The sequence below is a fragment of the Pristiophorus japonicus genome, chromosome 5 (assembly GCF_044704955.1).
Source record: "Pristiophorus japonicus isolate sPriJap1 chromosome 5, sPriJap1.hap1, whole genome shotgun sequence".
Classification (NCBI taxonomy): Eukaryota; Metazoa; Chordata; class Chondrichthyes; family Pristiophoridae; genus Pristiophorus; species Pristiophorus japonicus.
This window is the reverse complement of record NC_091981.1, coordinates 292,565,451-292,593,139: the sequence shown is the minus strand read 5'-3', so window position 1 is coordinate 292,593,139 and position 27,689 is coordinate 292,565,451. Positions and strand designations below refer to the sequence as shown.

The 27,689-nt window shown below is 46.9% G+C and overlaps 1 protein-coding gene across 12 annotated transcripts in view; it reads right to left on the bottom strand.

The window, feature by feature from the left end:
- LOC139264758 (uncharacterized) overlaps positions 1–27,689 on the bottom strand; it is a 680,593-nt gene that overhangs the window by 537,841 nt on the left and 115,063 nt on the right. For all 12 annotated transcript variants that reach the window (XM_070881817.1, XM_070881821.1, XM_070881822.1 and 9 more), the window contains 2 exons: positions 26,999–27,076; positions 21,239–21,412 (listed from right to left, as the gene is read on the bottom strand). In XM_070881817.1, the coding sequence (XP_070737918.1) occupies positions 21,239–21,377 (139 nt within the window). In that variant the 5' untranslated portion in view covers positions 21,378–21,412; positions 26,999–27,076. The remainder of the gene's footprint in view (positions 1–21,238; positions 21,413–26,998; positions 27,077–27,689) is intronic.

Here is a 27,689-nt window from a genome sequence, read left to right as displayed (position 1 = left end):
GCGAGCCTCTGCCCAGTCACCGGTTAGGACACATCTTTTTACTAGGGATAACGTGGGGTCGCTGGCCGTCCAGGCTCTGATTTGGCGAGCCGACATGGGTGAACCTGTGGACTCAAAGGCATTGATTGTCATGACTATCTCACAGTCCTGTTCGTCAGACTCTTCCGTGGTCGCCAGGGGTAGCCTGCTGAGCATGGCGGCACAGTTGTCTGTGCCTGGTCTGTGCCTTATGGTATAGTCGTAGGACGCCAGCATGAGTGCCCACCATTGAATTCGCGCCGAGGCGTTGGTGTTTATTGCCTTGCTCTCAGATAGGAGGGACGTGAGGGGCTTGTGGTCGGTTTCTAGCGCGAACTTGGCCCCGAAAAGGTATCGGTGCATCTTTTTGACACCGTACACGCACGCGAGCGCCTCCTTCTCTACCATTCCATACCCGTGCTCCGCCCGCGAAAGTGACCTGGAGGCATGAGCTATGAGTGGTAATTTGCCCGCACTATTGACATGTTGCAAAACGCACCCGACCCCATACGCTGACGCATCGCATGTGAGAACTAGCTCTTTACCTGGATCAAAGAAAGTCAAAAAACTGTTGGAATACAGAAGGTTGCGTGCCTTATTGAAGGCGCGTTCCTGGGCGTCCCCCCAAAACCAATCACACCCCTTCCTGAGTAGCACGTGGAGAGGCTCCAGCAGCGTGCTTAAGTTCTGCATAAAGTTCCCAAAGTAATTGAGTAGCCCGAGAAAGGTGCGCAGTTCTGAGACATTCCGGGGCCTGGGTCCCAGGCGAATTGCTTCTGTTTTGAACTCTGTTGGGCGGATTCCATCAGCGGCAATCCTTCTGCCCAAAAATTCAACCTCGGGTGCGAGAAACAGGCACTTGGATTTCTTGACTCGTAGGCCTACCCGATCCAACCGCTTTAGTACTTCCTCCAAATTACGGAGATGGGAGTCGGTGTCCCTGCCCGTGATAAGTATGTCATCTTGAAATACAACCGTCCCCGGGATGGACTTGAGCAGACTCTCCATGTTGCGCTGGAATATTGCAGCTGCCGACCTGATGCCGAATGGGCATCGATTGTACATGAAAAGGCCTCGATGTGTGTTGATGGTGGTGAGTAGCTTGGATTCCTCGGTCAATTCTTGCGTCATATACGCAGATGTGAGGTCTAATTTTGAGAAAAGTTTACCTCCAGCCAATGTGGCAAATAAATCCTCCGCTCTGGGCAGCGGGTACTGGTCCTGTAGGGAGACTCTGTTTATGGTAGATTTGTAGTCCCCACAGATTCGTACGGATCCATCAGGCTTCATGACTGGGAAGATTGGACTTGCCCAGTCGCTAAATAATGCCTTCCCGCAGACGCCTGTCTAGTTCGTGTTCAATCTTTTCCCTCATCACATAGGGTACAACTCTGGCCTTATGATGGACCGGTCTCGCATCCTGTGTGATGTAGATTTTGACTTTGGCCCCTTTGAAAGTGCCCACACCTGGCTGAAAGAGATGTTCAAATCACTTTATAACTGTTGAGCAGGAGGTCCGTTCCTCTAATGACATGATATGGACATCATCCCATTTCCAGTTTAGTTTTGCCAGCCAGCTTCTCCCCAGCAGTGCTGGGGGGTCTCCGGGGACAATCCACAGGGGAAGTCGGTTCACTGACTCTTTGTGTGTGACAGAGAGCATGGCGCTGCCGAGGACTGGTACGATTTCTTTGGTATAGGTCCTTAGTGTGGTGTCGACTCTTGTGAGTTTTGGTCTGTCTCTTTTATGCGGCCACAGTTGTTCAAATTGTTGAGCGCCCATGAGAGATTGACTCGCTCCCGTATCCAGCTCCATGTTGACAGATATCCCGTTGAGTAGGACCCTCATCATTATAGGAGGCGTCCTGTTGTAGGAGCAGCGGCCATTGATCGTGTTGACCCGCTGTACATCGGTGTCCCGGGTACTGTCCCCACCATCTTCTGGTCCGCTTTCCAACCCATCCGATTCGTATACCAGCCGAGCTGCCGTTTTTTTGCATATGCGGGCCAAATGCCCTGTATATTCACAGTTCCTGCAAAGAGCCGGCTGAAATCGACATCCTCTTGACGAGTGCCCACCCCCACACCTCCAGCACAGACCTGTTCGATTGTTCAAAGTGTTCCCAAAGAATGAGCTGCGTCTGGCTGATCTCTCTTCAGCTTCTCTCAGTTTGTAGTTGATTGCTCGCATTGTGGGTTGATGAGGTGTGGACGGCCGTTCCTGTGGCCCTTGATGGCTTCTGCCTGCTGTCGAGAGCCTGTTCTCCTGGTTTTGTCTGTGTGTGGGGGTAGCAGCTTGTTTAGTGCTGTGAACTTCTTCTTTCGATATTTCGTTAGTTGTCGTACCTGCATTGTAAATCAACCTCGTTTCTTCTTCCCCTACCAAGAATGTCTGTGCAACTAGTGCTGCTGCCTCTAATATCAGGTTCTTGGTTTCTATGAGCCTTCAGAATATGCCTGCATGGCCTATTCCTTCAATGAAAAAGTCTCTCAGCATTTCTCTCCTCAGTTCATCGGAGAACTCACATAAACTAGCCAACCTCCGAAGTTCCGCCACGAAGTCGGGTATGCTCTGGCCCACACAGCGTTGTAGAACCTGTGTCTGGCCATGTGTAGGCTGCTCACTGGCTTCAGGTGGTCTCTTACCAGTGTGCTCAATTCTTCAAACGACTTGCTTGCTGGTTTCTTGGGTGCCAACAGATCCTTCATTAAAGCGTATGTTTTCGAGCCACAGCTGGTCAAGAGATGGGCTCTTCTCTTGTCTGCCTTATCGTAGCCTAACCAGTCTTTGGTTACAAAGCTTTGCTGGAGCCTTTCTATAAAGTCCTCCCAATTGTCTCCCGCATTGTACTTTTAATCTGATCCGTTGTTTGCCATTCTATGGATTCTGTAATCCCTTAACTCGTCGCCACTGTAAAGTCCTGTCCCCTCAGTACAGATTCACATGAGGCATGTAGTAAAGTCAAGGTCACTCTGGACCTGCACCTTTATTTCACAGCTCTGGAATGCTGCACTTGCCTGAGACCTCTCCTTATATACTTGTCTCTTGCAAGTGCACCCCTGGTGGTAAGGTATGCTGGTGGTTACAGGTCATATCTTATTACAATCATGTATAGCATGTTAGGATACAGTTGTATATAATAATGTAAGGTACATGACAGGTGGCCTTGACTGCAGTGAAGAATCCTCGCATATCGTGGCTGTCGGCCAGTTGTTGTATCTCCTGTGCTTTCTCCATTCACCACCTGTTCTTTAGGTCCCGGGTTTTTTGTTGGACCTGAGCCTTGAGAGCCATCGATAATGTTGTTTTGCAGTTCCCGAGTTGGGTTGTTGCTTGAGACTCAGAAATGCTTTGCGCTTGCGATCTATTAGTTCTTCGATCTTCTGATCATTTTCATCAAACCAGTCCTGATGTTTTCTGGTTGAGTGACCAAGTGTACCTTCACAGACACTGGTTATAGAGGCCTGGAGGGCAGACCAAGCGCTGTGGGCATTCAGCATGTCAGGGTCATCAAGGCACGCCAGATTGGCTGTGAGGTGCTGGCTGTATAGGGTTCTCTTAGCTGGGTCTCTAAGTGCCTCGGCATTAACTTTTTTGCGGAACTGCTTCTGTTGTCCCCTCTGTTTTGGGGCTGTGTTAATGTTGATGGATCCATTAGGTGGGATCCATATCACCGTGGATAGATCATGGCTATAACAGCCAGAAAGGGGCCCAAAGAAGTACCATTGCTGCCTGATTTAAAACAGGCTCAGCTACGAGATGCAGACCTTAGAGTAGTGATTAGTGACAAGGTAGACGGGAAGAAGTAGCAGTAAGCTATTGAAAGGAGACAGTTGGATTGTGCCTGGGCAGTGCAGGGAAGAATTCTTGCAGCTAGCTCGTGGGGGCCAGGGGCTGGACATCCAAGGCCAGAAACAACGTGGAATAAAGTAGAGGCCATGGGATGGTGGCCCGGGCTTAGAAACAATATAAAGGATTATTGTCAGAATTGTCTGGTATGTGCCGCAAACAATCCAGACCTCCATCGGAGGAAAGCTCTGTTGGAACACACGAGGAGTGTAGAGGGGCCATGGCAGTCTATACAGATAGGTTTCATTGAGCCGCTGCCCACCTCAGGCAGAGGCAATAAATATTGCCTGGTGTTAATAGATCTTTTCACGAAATGGGTAGAAGCTTTTCCTTGTGGGGCGGCCACCGCAGTAATCACAGTAAAGATTCTAGTGCGAGAAGCATTCTCTCAATGGTGACTTCCCTGATAATTGAATCAGATCAAGAGAGTCATTTCACCGGAGTGGTAATGCAGGCAACCCTGAAGCTGTTAGGAATACTGGGAAAATAGCATGTGGCGTATAACCCCCAATCACCAGGTAAAGTAGAGAGGACAAACCGGACCTTAAAAGAGAGGCTTAGGAAGGAGATAGCTGATACCCCGAAGAAATGGGATGAGATCCTACCGCTAGTACTGATGAATACTATGCGTACTGCCCAGCGAAGCTGATCGAGTATGGTCAGTTCTTCAACACTGGGGATGTTAGCCTGGTCGAGGACACTGATGTTGGTGCGCCTCTCCTTCCAGGAGATTTGCAGGAGACATCGTTGGTGATATATCTCCAGCGACTTGAGGTGCCTTCTGTACATCGTCCATGCCTCAGACCCATACAGGAGGGCGGGTATTACTACAGCCCTGTAGACCATGAGTTTGGTGGTAGATTTGAGGGCCTGGTCTTCAAACACTCTTTTCCGCAGGCGGTCGAAAGCTGCGCTGGTGCACTGGAGGCGATGTTGAATCTCCGAATCAATGTCTGCCTTTGTTGACAAGAGGCTCCAGAGATATGGGAAATGGTCCACGTTGTCCAGGGCCGCGCCGTGGGTCTTGATGATTGGAGGGCAGTGCTGTGCGGCGATGACAGGCTGGTGAAGGACCTTTGTCTTACGGATGTTAAGCGTAAGGCCCATGCTTTCATATGCCTCAGTGAATACATTGACTATATCCTGGAGTTCAGCCTCTCAATGTGCACAGACGCAGGCGTCGTCCGCATACTACAGCTCAATGACAGGGGTTGGGGTGATCTTGGATCTGGCCTGGAGGCGGCGTACGATACGCGACTCCCTAAGCAACTGCTTTATGCGGAGCTCCTTCAGGGTAAACGAGCCAAAGGAGGACAGCGGAAACGTTACAAGGACACCCTCAAAGCCTCCCTGGTAAAGTGCGACATCACCACTGCCACCTGGGAGACCCTGGCCGCAGACCGCCCGAGGTGGAAAAAGTCCATCCGGGAGGGCGTTGAGCTCTTTGAGTCTCGACACAAGGAGCATGAAGAGGCCAGGCGCAGGCAGCGGAAGGAGCGCGCGGCAAACCAGCCCCACCGACCCCTTCCCCTGATGAATGTCTGTCCCACCTGTAACAGGGTCTGTGGCTCTCCTATTGGGCTGATCAGCCATCAAAGAACTCACTTTGGGAGTGGAAGCAAGTCCTCCTCGATTCCAAGGGACTGCCTATGAAGATGAGTACTGATGAATCACCAAGCCAGTCTCTCTAAAAGTACGGGACATTTCCCGCATGTGCTGATGACAGGGAGATGAATGAGGACCCCGACCCATATGCTAGCACAAGTCCTGACTGAAAAGCAGGTTAAAGAGGTCACACAGGACAGGTTTGTCAGAGATCTGTATGATACTCTGAAGGGGCTGCATTGGGAAGCAGCTAACAATATGGTCAGGCAGCACCAGCAAAATTAACTGCTGCTGGAACCCCGGGTTACCCAGGATTGGGGGGTAGGGGATCAGGTAATGGTCAGGAATTATGCCAGAGTAGGGGCATTTGCACTATTGTACAAAGGACCATATAACATAGTAGACAAGGCAAGCCCTATGGTCTATGCGATCCAATTGTCAAAACGAATAAAGTGGTTTCACATAAAGCAATGTAAGTGGTACAACCCTGGAGGGAAAAATAAAAAGCGGGCCCAAGGAACTGTGATGAGTTTGATCAATGTAAGCCTTCCACCCATGCTGTGGATGATGAGTAAGGGACGGAGCAGTAAGACGGAGTGGTCGGTTGCTGTGACCTAGGGTGCCCTGGACGCCTCCTCCATCTCCACCCCCGAGCCTCCAAAGCCCCAGCATCGGATAAAGGAAGAGGAAAGCAGTGATCTAACTCATGTAAATGTACATATCTGAAGGAGGACCTGTAAGGGAGTGACCCCTCACAGCGCAGGGTTATTTCTTTCATTTTGTCTTTAGCGAAGCGAATCGAACTAAGGATACGAGATGAGGTGGACATTGTGGATGAGAGTGTGGACGGCCCTGATTATAGCAGGATGGGGACATCGGGGAGACACCGAGACATTCCTTACATACGGGTATATGGGAGGAACCGGCCCCAACGTAACTCAAGGAGGAACAATACGGAACAACAAGGGCACAAACGCTATGCACACACTGGAAGTTGGCCAGCGTGGTTCGGGTCAAATTCACCCAAGTACTCCAGACAAACCGAGGGTAAGATTGGGGAGGTATCAGTGTCCTGCTCAAGGGTAAACATCACGACCAGAAAGGTACAGGTGAAAGAGGGTAGACGAGTTTGTGTGGAATGTAAACGAAATACATCCATGGGAGGATGGTGATGGTTACGGAATACAAACAGGAGAAAAATTAATGCATCCACAGAATGGGAGAAATTGGGTAATCATTCAAACAGGCAGACCACAGGAACAAAAGAAAGGGCAAAATTGTGTTGGTAGAAAGGGTGGAAGGAGAAACAAGAAATTTATGTCTGTGTGGTTGGATCAAGCCACAAGGGAGGTGTGGCAATTGTCTTTAACCGACAATGACAGGATTCCGGGTCAGGTATAAATTGGACGCAGGGTTTTGATTCCTGTGTGACCTTAAACCCTCCAAAAGCAGTCAATGCAACTGTCATGTATCTTACATTATTATATATAACTGTATCCTAACATGCTATACATGACTGTAATAAGATATGACCTGTAACCACCAGGATACCTTACCACCAGGGGTGCACTTGCAAGAGACAGGTATATGAGGGCAGGTCTCAGGCAAGTGCAGCATTCCAGAGCTGTGAAATAAAGGTGCAGGTCCAGAGTGACCTTGACTTCACTACATGCCTCTGTACTGAGGGGACAGGACTTTACAGCAACCATTGTACAACAATTGTACATTCCTGTCTGGCGTAAAAATAAAAAAGGGAAGGTGGCTCAACCGTGGCTATCTAGGGAAATCAGGGATAGTATTAAAGCCAAGGAAGTGGCATACAAATTGGCCATAAATAGCAGCGAACCTGGGAACTGGGAGAAATTTAGAACTCAGCAGAGGAGGACAAAGGGTTTGATTAGGGCAGGGAAAATGGAGTACGAGAAGAAGCTTGCAGGGAACATTAAGTTGGATTGCAAAAGTTTCTATAGGTATGTAAAGAGAAAAAGGTTAGTAAAGACAAACGTAGGTCCCCTGCAGTCAGAATCAGGGGAAGTCATAACGGGGAACAAAGAAATGGCAGACCAATTGAACAAGTACTTTGGTTCGGTATTCACTAAGGAGGATAGAAACAACCTTCCGGATATAAAAGGGGTCAGAGGGTCTAGTAAGGAGGGGGAACTGAGGAAAATCTTTATTAGTCGGGAAATTGTGTTGGGGAAATTGATGGGATTGAAGGTCGATAAATCCCAAGGGGCCTGATGGACTGCATCCCAGAGTACTTAAGGAGGTGGCCTTGGAAATAGCGGATGCATTGACAGTCATTTTCCAACATTCCATTGACTCTGAATCAGTTCCTATGGAGTGGAGGGTAGCCAATGTAACCCCACTTTTTAAAAAAGGAGGGAGAGAGAAAACAGGGAATTATAGACCGGTCAGCCTGACCTCAGTAGTGGGTAAAATGATGGAATCAATTATTAAGGATGTCATAGCAGTGCATCTGGAAAATGGTGACATGATAGGTCCAAGTCAGCATGGATTGTGAAAGGGAAATCATGCTTGACAAATCTTCTGGAATTTTTTGAGGATGTTTCCAGTAAAGTGGACAAAGGAGAACCAGTTGATGTGGTATATTTGGACTTTCAGAAGGCTTTCGACAAGGTTCCACACAAGAGATTAATGTGCAAAGTTAAAGCACATGGGATTGGGGGTAGTGTGCTGACGTGGATTGAGAACTGGTTGTCAGACAGGAAGCAAAGAGTAGGAGTAAACGGGTACTTTTCAGAATGGCAGGCAGTGACTAGTGGGGTGCCGCAAGGTTCTGTGCTGGGGCCCCAGCTGTTTACATTGTACATTAATGATTTAGACGAGGGGATTAAATGCAGTATCTCCAAATTTGCGGATGACACTAAGTTGGGTGGCAATGTGAGCTGCGAGGAGGATGCTATTAGGCTGCAGAGTGACTTGGATAGGTTAGGTGAGTGGGCAAATGCATGGCAGATGAAGTATAATGTGGATAAATGTGAGGTTATCCACTTTGGTGGTAAAAACAGAGAGACAGACTATTATCTGAATGGTGACAGATTAGGAAAAGGGAAGGTGCAACGAGACCTGGGTGTCATGGTACATCAGTCATTGAAGGTTAGCATGCAGGTACAGCAGGCGGTTAAGAAAGCAAATGGTATGTTGGCCTTCATAGCGAGGGGATTTGAATACAGGGGCAGGGAGGTGTTGCTACAGTTGTACAGGGCCTTGGTGAGGCCACACCTGGAGTATTGTGTACAGTTTTGGTCTCCTAACTTGAGGAAGGACATTCTTGCTATTGAGGGAGTGCAGCGAAGATTCACCAGACTGATTCCCGGGATGGCGGGACTGACCTATCAAGAAAGACTGGATCAACTGGGCTTGTATTCACTGGAGTTCAGAAGAATGAGAGGGGACCTCATAGAAACGTTTAAAATTCTGACGGGTTTGGACAGGTTAGATGCAGGAAGAATGTTCCCAATGTTGGGGAAGTCCAGAACCAGGAGTCACAGTCTGAGGATAAGGGGTAAGCCATTTAGGACCGAGATGAGGAGAAACTTCTTCACCCAGAGAGTGGTGAACCTGTGGAATTCTCTACCACAGAAAGTAGTTGAGGCCAATTCACTAAATATATTCAAAAGGGAGTTAGATGAAGTCCTTACTACTCGGGGGGGATCAAGGGGTATGGCGCGAAAGCAGGAAGCGGGTACTGAAGTTTCATGTTCAGCCATGAACTCATTGAATGGCGGTGCAGGCTAGAAGGGCTGAATGGTCTGCTCCTGCGCCTATTTTCTAAGCTGATCGCGAGCAAATTAAAACCTCTCCCTAAAATGCTGGAGATTCCAAACCAAGAATGTCCATGTCCTGTTCTAACACCCGGGCCTAAGAATGGACTGGTGTCAATCCCAACAGGGAAAATGTTGTATCATACTGTGTATTACGAAGTAGCATCAGTTATTCTGAATTTAACAGAGTTACAATTGCCCCAGTGGTGACCACCAGAAACGGAAAAGTTATATAAGCGATTGTTAAGAGAATTCTTTAAGTAATTCTATCAGAAGAATTACGGGGACGAAAGTCAGAGGGATGCGTACAGGGGGATAAGCAGCAGCCAGACGGGCTAGGGGAGATGAAAAAGGGGACTGATGAATGGCGTGGCTACGGTGTTTAATACAGGGACATCACTGGTCAATAATGTCGACAACACGCAGTTGCAAATCCAAGTAAATACCTTAAGGGACCAGTTAAAGGAAATACTGGGGGAGGGTAGTGACATAGAGGGTCACGAACTGCAGGAAGACCAGCTAATGACAATCTATTTGAAGGAGATGACAGCTGAGGTGGAGATGCCCGCTCAGACCATCAATGCTTTAATAACGGAGGGTAGAAACACATCAGAATGACATGTGCGTCATGTGCGGGGCTTGGTTGTTAAATGAAGGACGCAGTAATTTAGAGGATTTAAAACAAGGCTACGTAACAATGTGGGTCAGTAACAAGCACCTAAAAGCGTTGAGTGTCTACAATAACCTCCTGAATTCGTGCCAACTACGGTCAGTCTCCAGAGCATACCCAGTCCCGTTCAACTGTGGTCAGAGTAAACAGTCTATAATAGGGATAGTGCTTAGAATATCAGTTGCAACTGCACATTACACCAGGAGAATGATAAAGTAAGGGGAGAAATCAAGGAAATGATGGCCCCTTCACAATGGGATCTGGGAGGCAATATTGAAATCCCCCCCCCCCCGGGTTCGAATCGTATCACACTTATTAGTAATTGTACAGTTAATAATAGTGTTGTATCTACTTGTCCTGTCAATTAAAGAAAAGGACGAGGGAAGGGAATCTGGAAGGTTTATTAAAGTAAACCCAGGCCAAAGTGTTTGTAAAATGGTATAAACCGAAGTCGGATTAAGGCCAAACATGGTTTTGTTGTAAGAAACACTGTTATGTTGTAAAAACATTGGGTTTTGTGTGTAAAACTAAATGTAATGGGGAGATTTGACTGAAGGCTGCAATCACCCAAACGCTTGTGGAAAAGAAGACGCCACCCAGGTTAATGTCTCTGAGTTTATTATGAGAGGCATTAAAAGGAGGTAGTGTAAGATATATCTCTTTTTCTTCAAACAAGGCACAGGAAGAGGCCACAAACAAGCGGTTTTAAAGTAAAACAAACTGTTTTAAAGTTTAAAAAAAAACCGTTGGACTACCTGGGAGGGGTACAGGAACCAGCCTGAGGTAAATGGTGACTCATCACCCATTAAAAGCGATCTCTGTGGTCAAGGACATAACTTGGTTATACATACAGAACAAGACATTGATACCCCAAAGACTACAAGTCTGCAAGAAAACCAGGACTACAAAGGACCCTACGAAATGCATATTTTTGGATAACAAGGCATTCCGGATAAGGAGTTATCTTTTGCACTGTCGACTCCGTGTGCAAATTAGTAGCCATTCAAACTCATCACCACAGCCAGTTAAACAAATCACCACCTCGATCCAGACGCATTAATCGGACCCCGGCCCAGGAGGAAATTTATTCATACTATGGATATAAATATACGGGCACTGAAACACAAGCAGGCACGGAAACGAGGAACAGAAGCAGGAGGAAGAACGAAGGAAGAAGGACAAACAGAGACAGAAGGACATGAAAGGAACAACACTGCAGAGAACGGCCAGAAGAAGAACCAACAGGTCACGGAATCAACAACCACGAACCTACAATAGCTACAGCCAGAGCTGGGGATTGTATGTCTGAAGTCAATTTCTCTCAGAAGTCTAGTCCTGTAGTTTTAGTCGGTTTTTGTTGCATAATAAAACTGACACTGGTTAAGCCTAAATTTTGTGTCACGTGTTGTCCTTTCCCACTATAAGTTCCGAGGTCGAAGAATCAGAGTAGAGTGAAAACCAAACACTCTAAAATAAACATAGCATTGTACAGCGCAGGAGGAGGCCATTTCGGCGGCCGACAAAGAGCCACACGGCCCTCGGTCAGCAGCCCTAAAGGTTACAAAAAAACGATGAACAATGAACAATGGCGGAAAGGTTAAGAGCACCCGGCCCAACCAGTCTGCCCCACACAACTGCAACACCCCTTACTTCTGCACTCTACCCCAACCGGAGCCATGTGATCTCCTGGGAGAAGCAAAAACCAGATAAAAACCCAGGCCAAATGGGGAAAAAAAAATCTGGGAAATTCCTCTCTGACCCATCCAGATGATAAAAACTAGTCCAGGAGATATTCGATTCCCTGCAGTACTTACCATCGTATCTGCGCCAGCCAACAAGAGATTATCCAGTCTAGTCCCACTTACCAGCTCTAGGTCCGTAACCCTGCAGATTACGGCACTTCAAGTGCCTATCCAAGCACCTTTTAAATGTGGTGAGGGTTTCTGCATCCACCACCCTTCCAGGCAGTGAGTTCCAGACCCCCACAATCCTCTGCGTAAAGAAGCCTGCCCTCAAATCCCCTCTGAACCTTCCACCAACCACCTTAAACCTATGCCCCCTTGTAAGTGACATCTCCACAAAAGGAAATAGGCACCTGCTATCCACTATATCCAGGCCCATCAAAATATTGTGCACCTCAATGAGATCTCCTCTCAGCCTCCTCTGTTCCAATGAGAACAAACCCAGCCTATCTAATCTGTCCTCACAGTGAAGATTCTCCATTCCAGGCAGCATCCTAATAAATCTCCTCTGCACCCTCTCTATGTCCCCTAGTTTTAGTTTCCCCAATGAGTGGAAATATCCTCTCTGTATCCACCTTGTCGAGTCCCCTCATTATCTTATATGTTTCGATAAGATCACCTCTCATTCTTCTGAAATCCAATGAATATAGGCCCAACCTAATCAACCTATTTTCATAAGTCAAGTCTCTCATCTCTGGATTCAACCTTGTGAACCTTCTCTCAACAGCCTCCAATGCAAGAATATCCTTCCTCAAATACGGAGACCAAACCTGTACGTAGTACTCCAGGTGTGGCCTCACCAATACCCTGAACAGTTGTAGCAGGACTTCTCTGCTTATATACTCTATCCCCCTTGCAATAAAGGCCAACATTCCATTTGCCTTCCTGACTACATGCTGTACCTGCATACTAACTTTTTGTGTTTCATGCACAAGGACCCCCAGATCCCTCTGTACTGCAGCACTTGGCAATTTTTCTGGCCAAAGGTTGGACAGTTTGGAGTTGATAAGTGCAGTTGTCATTGAGTTTGGAAAGAGTTTTGCAGAAGGAAGTAGGTTTGGATTGGGGAAGGGTAATGTGGGTTGAGAATGATACCAGGAAATGGGAAGGGATGGCTTTATTCTTAACTGATACGGGTTGGAATAGAAAGGCCACAAGAGATTGCAAGGTCAAGGGGGTGGCCGTGAATATGGGTTGACGAATTTACATGGAGGGAGAGATTAAGGGAGAAAAAGAGGGTGGTGAACTCAGAGAAGAGAAAGCAAGATGAGTTGAGATGGAGGTTTAAGTCACCGAGGATGAGAAGTCGCTCAGTCAAAGGCTGAAGGAGGAAAATAGTGAAGATATATCCGTGATAAAGTTCTTATTATAGTTGTGTGGGTGGTAGAGAACGAGAATTTTGAATGAGAGGTTAGAGGGGTGGAATAAGGCGAGATGTTTAAAACATGAGAAAGTGCCGGAGGAGTAGGGGTATAGACCAAGGTATGATTTGGTGATGCGAGCTATACCACCACCACGACGGTCTGGGCTGGGCTAATGGTGGAAGATATAGCTGGGAGGGGAGGCTTCGATTAAAGATAGTGTGTCACTGTCCTTCAGCCAGTCGGGAGCAGGAGGTCGAAGATTGAGGCCTATAAAAGGCCAGCAGCAGCAGTTCAGGAGCGACAGTCAGGAGCGGGAGGTCGAGGATCGAGGCCTATAAAAGGCAGTTCGGGAGGGCAATCAGTGCAGGGACAAAAGTAAACAAAGAAGTAATATGAAATCGAAGTGTGATGTCACAGCGAAGCTGGTAAGTGATTGGTTGGTGGATTGGTGAGCACTTAATCTTTTTTGTTTACTTTTTCTTTTCAATAGGTAACCTTTGGCATTGTTGCCAAATTAAGTTAATTTAAGGGTTAAGTCATGGCAGGAGAGCCCAGACCCGTATCATGTTCCTCCTGCGCTATGTGGGAAGTCAGGGATACTTCCAATGACCCTGAAGGGAAGTGTGAAGGAAGTGTGTCCATCTGCAGCTCCTGACAGACCGCATTGCGGCACTGGAGCTGCGCATGGACTCACTCAGGAGCATCCGCGATGCTGAGGACGTCGTGAATCGTATGTTTAGTCAGTTGGTCACACCGCAGGTAAAGGTTATACAGGTAGATAGGGAATGGGTGACCATCAAGCAGAGCAGTGGAAGGAAGGTAGTGCAGGGGTGCCTGCGGTCATCTCCCTCCAAAACAGATATACAGTTTTGGGTACTGTTGGGGGAGATGACTCATCAGGGGAAGGCAGCAGAAGCCAAGTTCATGGCACCATGGGTGGCTCTGCTGCACAGGAGGGCAGGAAAAAGAGTGGGAGAGCTATAGTGGTAGGGGATTCTATTGTAAGGGGAATAGATAGGAGTTTCTGCGGCCGCAATCGAGACTCCAGGATGGTATGTTGTATCCCTGGTGCAAGGGTCAAGGATGTCTTGGAGCAGCTGCAGGGCATTCTGGAGGGGGAGGGTGAACAGCCAGTTGTCGTGGTGCATATAGGTACCAACAATATAGGTAAAAAACGGGATGAGGTCCAACAAACTGAATTTAGGGAGCTAGGAGCTAAATTGAAAAGCAGGACCTCAAAAGTAGAAATCTCAGGATTGCTACCAGTGCCACGTGCTAGTCAGAGTAGAAATAGCAGGATAGTTACGTGGCTTGAGGAATGGTGCAAGAGGGAAGGATTCAAATTCCTGGGACATTGGAACTGGTTCTGGGGGAAGTGGACCAGTACAAACCGGATGGTCTGCACCTATGGCAGGACCGGAACCAATGTCCTACGGGGAGTGTTTGCTAGTGCTGTTGGGGAGGGTTTAAACTAATATGGCAAGGGGATGGGAATCTATGCAGGGAGACAGAGGGAGGTAAAATGGTGGCAGAAGCAAAAGGTAGAAAGCAGATAAGGAAAAGTGGAGGGCAGAGAAATCAAAGGCAAAAATCAAACAGGGCCACATTACAACATAATTCTAAAAGGAGAAAGAGTGTTAAAAAAACAAGCCTGAAGGCTCTGTGTCTCAATGCGAGGAGCATTCATAATAAGATGGACGAATTAACTGTGCAGATAGCTGTTAACGGATATGATGTAATTGGGATCACAGAGACATGGCTCCAGGGTGACCAAGGCTGGGAACTCAACATCCAGGGGTATTCAATATTCAGGAAGGATAGACAGAAAGGAAAAGGAGGTGGGGTAGCGTTGCTGGTTAAAGAGGAGATTAACGCAATAGTAAGGAAGGACATTAATTTGGATGATGTGGAATCTGTATGGGTAGAGATGTGGAACACCAAAGGGCAGAAAACACTAGTAGGAGTTGTGTACAGACCACCAAACAGTAGTAGTGAGGTTGGGGATGGCATCAAATAGGAAATTAGGGATGTGTGCAATAAAGGTACAGCAGTTATCATGCGTGACTTTAATCTATATATAGATTGGGCTAACCAAACTGGTAGCAATACGGTGGAGGAGGATTTCCGGGAGTGTATAAGGGATGGTTTTCTAGACCAATACGTCGAGGAACCAATGCGAGCTGGCCATCCTAGACTGGGTGATGTGTAATGAGAAAGGACTAATTAGCAATCTTGATGTGCGAGGCCCATTGGGGAAGCGTGACCATAATATGGTAAAAATTCTTTATTAAGATGGAGAGTGACACAGTTAATTCAGAGACTAGGCTCCGGAACTTAAGGAAAGGGTAACTTCGATGGTATGAGACATGAATTGGCTAGAATAGACTGGCGAATAATACTTAATGGGTTGACGGTGGATAGGCAATGGCAGACATTTAAAGATCACATGTGTCATGTATTCAACTGTCATTTTAATCCATGTATAAACTGACCTAAGTTGTACACTGTGAGAACACTGACCACTAGGTGGTGAACTTGTGGGAGACACTCCTAACCTGGACCTTCAGGTATAAAAGGGGAAGCTCCACCCATCTTCTCCACTTCAGTGCTTGCTAATAAAGGTTACTGGTCACAGTGACCTTCTCTCTAGTATATGCATTTGTACTGTATAATAAGGACATATTAACATGGATGAACTTCAACAATTGTACATCCCTGTCTGGAGTAAAAATAAAGCAGGGAAAGTGGCTCAATCGTGGCTAACAAGTGAAATTAGGGATAGTGTTAAATCCAAGGAAGAGGCATATAAATTGTCCAGAAAAAGTAGCAAACCTGAGGATTGGGAAAAATGTTGAATTCAGTAGAGAAGGACAAAGGATTTAATTAGGAAGGGGAAAATAGAGTATGAGAGGAAGATTGCTGGGAACATAAAAACTGACTGCAAAAGCTTCTATAGATATGTGAAGAGAAAAAGATTAGTGAAGACAAACGTGGGTCACTTGCAGTCAGAATCAGGTGAATTTATAATGGGGAACAAAGAAATGGCAGACCAATTGAACAAATACTTTGGTTCTGTCTTCACAAAGGAAGACACAAATAAACTTCCAGAAATAATAGCGGAACCGGGGGTCTAACGAGAAGGAGGAACTGAAGGAAATCCTTATTAGTCAGGAAATTGTGTTCGAGAAATTGATGGGATTGAAGGCTGGTAAATCCTTACGGCCTGATAGTCTGCATCCCAGAGTACTGAAGGAAGTGGCCCTAGAAATAGTGGATGCACTGGTGATCATTTTCAAACAGTCTATTGACTCTGGATCAGTTCCTATGGACTGGAGGATAGCTAATGTAACCCCACTTTTTAAAAAAGGAGGGAGAGCAAACAGGGAATTATAGACCGGTTAGCCTGACATCAGTAGTGGAGAAAATGTTGGAATCAATTATTAAAAATGAAATAGCAGCGCATTTGGAAAGCACTGACAGGATCGGTCCAAGTCAGCATGAATTTATGAAAGAGAAATCATGCTCGATAAATCTTCTAGAATTTTTTGAGGATGTAACCAGTAGCGTGGACAAGGGAGAACCAGTGGGTGTGGTGTATTTGGACTTTCAAAAGGCATTTGACAAGGTCCCACACAAGAGATGGGTGTGCAAAATTAAAGCACATAGTATTGGGGATAATGTATTGACATGGATAGAGAACTGGTTGGCAGACAGGAAGCAGAGAATCGGGATAAACGGGTCCTTTTCAGAATGGCAGGCAGTGACTAGTGGGGTGCCGCAGGGCTCAGTGCTGGGACCCCAACTATTTACAATATACATCAATGATTTAGATGAAGGAATTGAGTGTAATATCTCCAAGTTTGCAGATGACACTAACCTTGGTGGCGGTGTGAGCTGTGAGGAGGATGCTAAGAGGCTGCAGGGTGACTTGGACAGGTTCGGTGAATGGGCAAATGCATGGCAGATGCAGTATAATGTGGATAAATGTGAGGTTATCGACTTTGGTGGCAAAAACAGAAAGGCAGAATATTATCTGAATGGTGACAGATTAGGAGAAGGGGAGGTGCAGCGAGACCTGGGTGTCATGGTACATCAGTCATTGAAATTTGGCATGCATCTACAGCAGGCGGTGAAGAAGGCTAATGGCATGTTGGCCTTTATAGCTAGGGGATTTGAGTATAGGAGCAGGGAGATCTTACTGCAGTTGTACAGGGCCTTAGTGAGGCATCACCTGGAATATTGTGTTCAGTTTTGGTCTCCTAATCTGAGGAAGCAAGTTCTTGCTATTGAGGGAGTGCAGCGAAGGTTCACCAGACTGATTCCCAGGATGGCAGGACTGACATATGAGGAGAGACTGGATCAACCGGGCCTGTATTCACTGGAGTTTAGAAGAATGAGAGGGGATCTCATAGAAACATATAAAATTCTGATGGGACTGGACAGGAAGTGTGTTCCCGATGTTGGGGAAGTCCAGAACCAGGTGTCACAGTCTAAGGATAAGGGGTAAGCCATTTAGGACCGAAATGAGGAGAAACTTCTTCACTCAGAGAGTTGTTAACCTGTGGAATTCTCTACAGCAGTGAGTTGTTGATGCTAATTTGTTGGATGAATTCAAGAGGGAGTTAGATATGGCCCTTGCGGCTAAAGGGATCAAGGGGCATGGAGAGAAAGCAGGAAAAGAGTTCTGAGGTGAATGATCAGCCATGATCTTATTGAATGGTGGTGCAGGCTCGAAGGGCCAAATGGCCTACTCCTGCACCTATTTTCTATGTTTCTATGTTTCTATGTTAACGGATATTATGTAATTGGGATTACGGAGACATGGCTCCAGGGTAACCAAGGCTGGGAACTCAACATCCAGGGATATTCAATATTCAGGAAGGATAGACAGGAAAGAAAAGGAGGTGGAGCACAGTTACTAGTTAAAGAGGAGATTAACGCAATAGTAAGGAAGGACATTAGCGTGGATGATGTGGAATCTATATGGGTAGAGCTGCGAAACACCAAAGGGTAGAAAACGTTAGTGGGAGTTATGTACAGACCACCCAACAGTATTAGGGAGGTTGGGGACGGCATCAAACAGAAAATTAGGGACGTGTGCAATAAGAGTACAGCAGTTATCGTGGATGACTTTAATCTATATATTGACTGGGCTAACCAAACTAGTAGCAATACTGTTGAGGAGGAGTTCCTGGAGTGTATAAGGGATGGTTTTCTACACCAATATGTCGAGGAACAAACGAGAGAGCAGGCCATCCTAGACTGGGTCTTGTGTAACGAGAGAGGATTAATTAGCAATCTTGTCATGCGAGGTCCCTTGGGGAATAGTGACCGCAATATGGTAAAATTCTTCATTAATTCAGTTAATTTAGAGACTCCTGAACTTAAAGAAAGGAAACTTCGACGGTATGAGAAGTGAATTGGCTAGAGTAGACTGGCAAATGATAGTTAAAGGGTTGACAGTGGATAAGCAATGGCAGACATTTAAAGATCACATGGATGAACTGCAATAATTGTACATCCCTGTGTGGCGTAAAAATAAAAAAGGGAAGGTGGCTCAACCGTGGCTAACAAGGGAAATTAGGGAAAGTGTTAAATCCAAGGAAGAGACATATAAATTGCCAGAAAAAGCAGCAAACCTGAGGACTGGGAGAAATTTAGAATTCAGCAGAGGAGGACTAAGAGTTTAATTAGGAGGGGGAATATAAAGCATGAGAGTAAGCTTGCAGGGAACATAAAAACTGACTGCAAAAGCCTCTATAGATATGTGATTACTTGCTGTACCTACATGCTAATTCTTTGTGTTTCATGCACAAGATATGTGAAGAGAAAAAGATTAGTGAAGACTAATGTAGGTCCCTTGCAGTCAGAATCAAGTGAATTCATAATGGGGAACAAGGAAATGGCAGACCAATTGAACAAATACTTTGGTTCTGTCTTCACGAAGGAAGACACAAATAACCTCCCGAAAATACTAGGGGACCGAGGGTCTAGCGAGAAGGGGGAACTGAGGGAAATCCTTATTAGTCTGGAAATGGTGTTAGGGAAATTGAAGGGACTGAAGGCCGATAAATCCCCAGGGCCTGATAGTCTGCATCCCAGACTATTTAAGGAAGTGGCCCTAGAAATAGTACATGCATTGATGGTCATTTTCCAACATTCCATGGACTCTGGATCAATTCCTATGGATTAAAGAGTAGCTAATGTAACCCCACTTTTTAAAAAAGGAGGGAGAGAGAAAACAAGGAATCATAGATCGGTTCGCCTGACATCAGTAGTGGGGAAAATGCTGGAGTCAATTATTAAAGATGTAATAGCAGCGCATTTGGAAAGCAGTGACAGGATCAGTCCAGCATGGGCTTATGAAAGGGAAATCATGCTTGACAAATCTTCTAGAGTTTTTTGAGAATGTAAGTAGTGGTGTGGATAAGGGAGAACCAGTAAATGTGGTGTATTTGGACTTTCAAAAGGCTTTAGACAAGGTCCCACACAAGAGATTAGTGTGCAAAATGAAGGCACATGGTGTTGGGGGTAATGTATTGATGTGGATAGAGAACTGGTTGGCAGAAAGGAAGCAAAGAGTGTGAATAAATGGGTCCTTTTCAGAATGGCAGGCAGTGACTAGTGGGATGCCACAGGGTTCAGTGCTGGGACCCCAGCTATTTACAATGTACATTAATGATTTAGACGAAGGAATTGAATGTAATATCTCCAAGTTTGCAGGTGACACGAAGTTGGGTGGCAGTGCGAGCTGTGAGGAGGATGCTAAAAGGCTGCAGGGTGACTTGGACAGGTTAGGTGAATGGGCAAATGCATGGCAGATGCAGTATATTGTGGATAAATGTGAGATTATCCACTTTGGTGGCAAAAACAGGAAGGTAGATTATTATCTGAATAGTGGCAGATTAGGAAAATGGGAATTGCAACGAGACCTGGGTGTCATGGTGCATTAGTCATTGAAGATAGGCATGCAGGTACAGCAGGCGGTGAGGAAAGAAAATGGCATGCTGGCCTTCATAGGAAGGGTATATGAGTGTAGGAGCAGGGAGGTCTTACTGCAGTTGTACAGGGCCTTGGTGAGGCCTCACCTTGCGTATTGTGTGCAGTTTTGATCTCCTAATCTGAGGAAGGACGTGCTTACTATTGAGTGAGTGCAGCGAAGGTTCACCAGACTGATTCCTGGGATGGCAGGACTGACATATGAGGAAAGACTGGATCGACTAGGCTTATACTCACTGGAATTTAGAAGAATGAGAGGGGATCTCATAGAAACGTATAAAATTCTGACGGGATTGGACAGGCTAGATGCAGGAAGAATATTCCCAATGTTGGGGAAGTCCAGAACCAGTGGACACAGTCTAAGAATAAGGGGTAAGCCATGTATGACCGAGATGAGGAGAAACATTTTCACCCAGAGAGTTGTGAACCTGTGGAATTCTTTGCCACAGAAAGTTGTTGAGGCCAGTTCGTTGAACATATTCAAAAGGGAGTTAGATGTGGCCCTTACGGCTGAAGAGATCAAGGGGTATGGAGAGAAGGCTGGGGTGGGGTACTGAGGCTGAATGATCAACCATGATCATATTGAATGGCGGTGCAGGCTCGAAGGGCAGAATGGCCTGCTCCTGCACCTATTTTCTATGTTTCCATGTTTCTTACGGCTAAAGAGATCAAGGGCTATGAAGAGAAAGCAGGAATGGGGCACTGAGGGAATGATCAGCCATGATCATATTGAATGGTGGTGCAGGCTCGAAGGGCCGAATGGCCTCCTCTTACACATTTTTCTATGTTTCTAATTATACAAAAAAAAAACAAATCTATATACAATAATTATATGGAATCGGGCTTGGGGTAGATTTTAAACAAGTGGCTAAAGGGGTAGGAAAAGGTGAAACATTGCACCCTGTCACGTACGTTCACTTTACTTTCCTCCCTACTCCATATTTTTATCAAGTTGTGATGATTCCTGTAAAAGCTGCATAAGGCTCTGGATTTATCATTTATCTAGGCTAGGGAAAAGAAAGGCGACTTGATTTGAGATTTTCAATCTATGCTTCCTTCCAGAATTCCCTTTTTTTCAGAAGCCTTTACTGTATTCGAGTGGATTGTGTTGTACCACCCATAAAAACAGAGCTTTGAGGTATGGGAAGACAATTCATGAAATGCTGATACTAATGTAACTTCATGAAGAGATTAAACTTTACCCTCTGCAGTCATCTCAGGCGTGCGTTTAGCTCGTTTTTCGTTCTGTGCTAGGAGTGCCAGCTCATGACGATAGAGGTCATACATCTGTTCAAACTCCTTTCGGTCTTCCTCAGGCATCCATGCCTTTGCCATGTACATTCTGTAACTGTGGATGCGCTTCTGAAGGTCGGTGGCTGCGAACAATAGAATAAAAAACATAAACTATGAATGCAAAAGCTTTTAATAGTCTCTAATGTATCCTGAATTAGTATTATAAGCGCCAATTTTAACCCTTGTGTGCGAATCGGGTGGACGGGGCCCAGGGCAGGCAGCAAACCATCCTGAGCTTGGCACTGTGAAACCCAGGCCCCATCTGCATACCCCCAGTTAGTTGCCCACCCAAAATCAGTGGGAAGCAGTAGCTGGCTGTTGGGCGGGAGCAGAATGTCAGGCAGCTGGGAGCCGCCAGCTGGGGACCGAAGGGACGGTCACCAGCCCCTCAGCTAAGTTACAGGGAGAGGGCTTCGGGATGGTCTCACAATTGAGGAGTGGGAGGCTTAAATTTCATTGTGGGACCCAGAGGAGAACTCCTGTTCCTTTTGGCCCCACAAGGAAAATCGAAAAATGTTTTGAAAATGTACCCGTTTGACTCTCTTCTGACCCCAACTCATCTTCCCTCTAAGTTGACCTAGCCAGAACGCCACAACTACTCCTCAGGTCAGGCCTCTGGTAAAACTAGCAGTCGGGCCCCATGACATTTTTAAAGAAGGACTCTGCCGGTATCCTTCCCATTTGCTCAAAAATGGAAGACTGTGGGAAGGTGGAGGAGCATCAGTGGGTAAGTCCCCAGGTGATTGTAATTGCCCGCTTGGTTTCAATGGTAAAGTAAATCAGATGGGTTGTAAAATGGGCTGCTGATTCACTATCACTTGTTTTCCGCTTTAACCAAAGAATAATTTCAACCACCATGGTCCTTTTTTATTTATTGCTTATGGCAGTATATTATTGTTGAAACGTGGATTTTTGAATTGCTGTATTGATGAATGTGCCACCGAAACCTGAGAACAGTTGTGCATGCTATTGTTGGGTAAGTAAAGGGTGTAAACTTGCTTGTTGGCACTGGTCTGACTAGGATTGTCCTGCCAAAGTATGGGGGTGCGCAGTGGAAGGGCACCTCAGTTGCAGGAGGCTGGCAGGCTCCTATACCACTATGACTGCATCTCAGTCACTTCACCTGCCCGACATTGTCAGAAACTCCATGAGCGGAGATATCTCGGATCATCCCCAGAGTAGTCTTTCATTCAGCACAAAGAAGGCTAATTGTAACATTAAAAAAATATTATTTTCTCTTCATCGTGGCTCTGCATTCAAAGGAAGATCTCCTGTGATAGGTATTGTTATCTCCTTCACCTTCATCATCATAGGCAGTCCCTCAAAAGACTTGCATCCACTCTAAAAGTGAGTTCTCAGGTGGCTGTACAGTCCAATATAGGAATTACAGTCTCTGGCACAGATGTGACAGACAGTGGTTGAAGCAAAAGGTAGGTGGGGAGCCTGGTTTGCCGCACGCTCCTTCCGTTGTCTGCGCTTGGTTTCTGCATGCTCTCGACGACGAGAACCGAGGTGTTCAGCGCCCTCCCGGATGCTCTTCCTCCACTTTGGGCGGTCTTGAGCCAGGGATTCCCAGGTGCCGGTGGGATGTTACACTTTATCAAGGAGACTTTGAGGGTGTCCTTGAAGCATTTCCTCTGCCCACCTGGGGGTCGCTTGCCGTGTAGGAGATCAGAGTAGAGCACTTGCTTAGGGAGTCTCGTGTCGGGCATGCAGACGATGTGGCCTGCCCAATGGAGCTGGTCAAGTGTGGTCAGTGCTTCGATGCTGGGGACGTTGGCCTGAGCGAGAACACTGACGTTGGATTTGCAGGATCTTGCGGAGGCAGTGCTGGTGATACTTCTCCAACGTTTTGAGGTGTCTGCTGTATATAGTCCACGTCTCTGAGCCATATGGGAGGGCGGCTATCACTACTGCCCTGTAGACCATAAGCTTGGTGCCAGATTTGAGGACGTGGTCGTCAAACACGCTCTTCCTCAGGTGATCAAAGGCTGCGCTGGCATACTGGAGGCAGTGTTGGACTTCGTCATCGGTGTCTGCCCTTGCTGATAGCAGACTCCCGAGGTACGGAAAATGGTCCATGTTGTCCAAGGCCGAGCCGTGGATTTTGATGACCAGGGAGGCACTGCTATGTGGTGGGGTCAGGTTGGTGGAGGATCATTGTCTTACGGATGTTTAGCATAAAGCCCGTGCTTTCGTATGCCTCGGTGAAGGTGTTGACGATGGCTTGGAGTTCAGCCTCTGAGTGTGCACAGAGGCAAGCATCATCTGCGTACTGTAGTTCGATGACAGAGGATGGGACAACCTTGGATCGAGCCTGGAGCTGACGTAGGTTGAATAGGTTCCTATTGGTTCTTTAGTTTAGTTCCATTGCAGCGGGGAGCTTGTAGATAGTAAGATGAAGCATTGCAGCAAGGAAGATAGAGAAGAGCGTTGGTGTGATGATGCCGCCCTGCTTGACCCCGGTCCGGACGTGGATTGGGTCTGTGGTGGATCCATTGGTCAGGATCACGGTTTGCATGTCGTCGTGGAGCAGGCGGAGGATAGTGTACCCCTTTGTGGTCGGAATCCGCAATGTGACTCTGTGAGGAGCTCTTCAGCCGCAGGGAGAAGACGGTTGAGGAGGATTCTTGCAATGACGTTCCCAGTGGCTGACAGCAGGGAGATTCCTCTATAGTTGCCGCAGTCGGACCTGTCCCCTTTTTTGAAGATGGTCACGATTACGGCATCTCTGAGATCTCCTGGCATGCTCTCCTCCCTCCAGATGAAAGAGATGAGGTCATGCATTTGTGCCAATAGTGCTTCTCTGCCATACTTTAGTGCCTCAGTGGGGATTCCATTTGTTCCTGATACCTTGTTCTTGAGCTGATTGATGGCCTTTTCTACCTCGTACAGGGTTGCGGTTTTGCTGAGACGATGGCAGGTAGCATGCTGCGGGATGGAGTCGAGGACACTCGTGTCGAATGCAGAGTCTCGGTTGAGGAGATCTTCGAAGTGCCCCTTCCAGCAGGCACTGAATGCCTCAGTCTCCTTAATGAATGCCTCTCCGTTCTTGGCCAGCAGTGGGATGAGGCCTTGGGTGCTTGGGCCTTAGGTGGCCTTGATTGCGTTTAAGAATCCTCGCATGTCATGGTTGTCGCCCAGTTGCTGGATCTCCCATACTTTCTCCACCCGCCATCTATTCTTTAGCTCGTGTGTTTTTTGTTCAACATCAGCCTTCAGCCGCCTCTAGAGCTGCTTTGCTGCTCCCGAGTTTAAGTTCAGAAATGCCTTTAGCTTGTGGCTTATTAGCTCGTGGATCTCCTGGTCATTCTCGTCAAACCAGTCTTGGTGTTTCCTGGTTGAGTGACCGAGCATCTCTTCGCAGGCGCTGGTTATGGAAGCCTTGAGGGCAGACCAGCTGTGCACATTCTGTGTCACAGGGTCATCAAGGGTCGGCAAGTTGGCAGTGAAGTATGGTTGTATAGGGCTTTCTTAACTGGGTCTTTGAGTGCCCTGGCGTTGATTTTTCTGCGGCATTGTTTCTGTTGCCGTCACTGATTTGAGGCTATATTGATGTAAATGACAGAGTGGATTAGGCGGTGGTCCTCAAAGAATTCAGCAAATTTGTCGAACATGGCATCCTCTTCATAAATCCATGCTGATTCTGCCTGACCGAATTTTGCTTTTCCAAATGTCCTGCGACTGCTTCTTTAATAATGGACTCCAACATTTTCCCAACTGGTCTATCATTTCCTGCTTTTTGTCTGTCTTCTTTTTTAAATAGGGGCATTACATTTGCAGTTTTCCAATCTGCTGGGCATTTTATCAGGAGCAGGGTACCGCTGGAGTTGGTTTTCCCTATCCCCTACCTGCCGATCACGTCTCCCTAAATGTCTGTGTCCTTACCGACTCTGTCGTTGAAGTTGCCAAGGAGGATCAGTTTGTCATCCGTAGGGACTCGGGACAGGGATTGTTCGAAGCTGGAGTAGAATTCCTCTTTGGTCTCATCTGTTGCGTCGAGTGTTGGGGCCTATGCGCTGATGACTGTGGTGTACTGGTTCCAGGCTAGGGTGAGCCAGAGAGTCATGAGACATTTGTTAATCCTCCAGGGGGAGTCTCTGAGACAGCCCACCAGCTCATTCTTGATGGCGAAGTCAACTACATGGAGGTGGCATTCTTCTTCTGGTTTACCTTTCCAGAAGAAGGTATAACCAGAATCTTGTTCTTTGAGCTGGCCTTCTCCTGCCTGCTGGGTCTCACTTAGGGCGGCGATGTCGACGTCAAAGCGTCTGAGTTCCCGGGCAACGATAGCAGTGGGACGTTCCGGTCTGTCACCATTGTCCTGATGTTCCAGATCCCGAACTTCATTTCGAAGGGTGGAAGCCTGTGGGTGAGTTCTTTTAACATGGGGTGGCCGTTGCACACTGGCTATCACACAGACTTAGTAGAGCGAGGTCTTGGCCCAATGGCAAAAGGGTCCAAGGTGACTGGAGGCCAGGCTCTACTGTATGGGCCTAGTTGCCTACGGTGAGATGTGAGCCGTAAGCTCGGCACTGAGCAACGCCTTCAGGAGAGGTGGTGAGGAACCGAGGTGTGGAGGGTGAGGGTGGGAGCCACTGGGGCCCTGTTTGCTTTTGTTGGCTGCATCCCACTCCATCTTGCATCTTGGCGAGCTGCTGGAGAGGACAAGAAGGCCGCTGCCATTACCTGCACCACGTGCACCAGGTGGACCAAAGGGACACCGAGTCACTGGTTCCAGGTGGGCCGAAGGGAGGCCGAGTCGTGGGTTTCAGGTGGGCCAAAGGGACGTCAAGCAGGCCGAAGGGACACCGAGTCGTGGGTTTCAGGTGGGCCAAAGGGACGTCAAGCAGGCCGAAGGGACACCGAGTCGTGGGTTTCAGGTGGGCCAAAGGGAGGCCGAGTCGTGGGTTTCAGGTGGGCCAAAGGGACGTCGAGCAGGCCGAAGGGACACCGAGTCGCCGGTTCCGGGTGGGCCGAAGGGAGGCCGAGTTCAAACCTGAGAGGTCCATGAGCGGCTGTAGCTTCTTCCTGATATCCTAACCCGGGGATCCAGCTGGTAGGCTTCACAGGCACCTGGTGTAGATGGTTGGGGGGGGGGGGAGATTGGAGGAGAAAGGGCCTCGGATGGTCTCGGATGGCCACTAGGTGAAGATGGTCAGTGGAGCTCCCTAGGGAGCTGCCGTCCCAGGTGCCATATTACATAGGGACCAGGTGCAGTTTTCCTCTCCTTCACCTTATGACTCTGATATAACCCAATAGTCTAAGAAAATGATAAGACCTATTTTGCTTTCTCACTACTTCAGTTTGGGCACCAGACAGGCAGAGTACACCTGAAGTGAAGTTGGCATCTCCCTAATTTTCTGCCACAGGTCATTAGTAGAGCAGAGCCTTGCACTAGGAACAAATGGTGGAAACAATGAACTGACATTAGAAAAGTGACTGTTATAAAATTAATTCTTTCATTGTTGGGACAATCAGCATTCGCCCGACAGAACAGCAAGGTATTGCTCCAAAGTTCCTGGCCCCACCCATAAGGCAGACACCCAGGGAGCACCGTGAATGGCGTAGACAGCTTGGCACATTTCCAACGCGCAGTGAGGCTTAAGGAGTTTCAGGGCCAAATAATAAACCAAATCTAGTTGAACTTTAAAACATTTAGAATTTACCTGGTGGAAGAGTTGGAGCCGAAGGGTGAACTTCAAGTCCAATTTCTGCAAAGATTTCCTTTACTGTATGCTCATAATCTACGACAAAAAAGAAAAGCATTTAGTTCACACTTTTTAAGCCAACAAAACTAATAATTGAAATACATTTTTTTATCAATTCACAAAAACCTCATATCTATAGATACTGAACCATCTCTCTCACGCTTCCCCCCATCCCTGTCACTTTTGTAACTCAGTATCTGTTAGATTCCCTTCCATACTTTACCATTCTAGCTTTATTCTAGCTCTTATGTAGGTAATTGTACAATAGTGTAAGCAAATATCATGGCTAACTGCACTTGCTTATATGTGTTGTGACTGTAAAGTTTTAGTTGCCCTGAGTGAGCTCTGCTTAGTTGAATAGTTAAATTGTGTAGTATGTTGTTTTATTGCCTGTCGCATGCTGTAAATACATTTATTTTCTATTACCATCCCATGCTCAGTACTCCATATAAACCTGAGTAAATACGTACATGGAAAATTATAAATTTGCAACAGGCTTCAATCCATCTGGATATGTACCTGCAGAATAGTTTGATAGAGGGTTAAGAGAGGATCATATGATATATTTCCTAGATATTAGGATCAGTCAGATGGACCACAATGATCTTTTCTTATCCCACACATTATGCGCCAAAAATTGCTGTCAAAA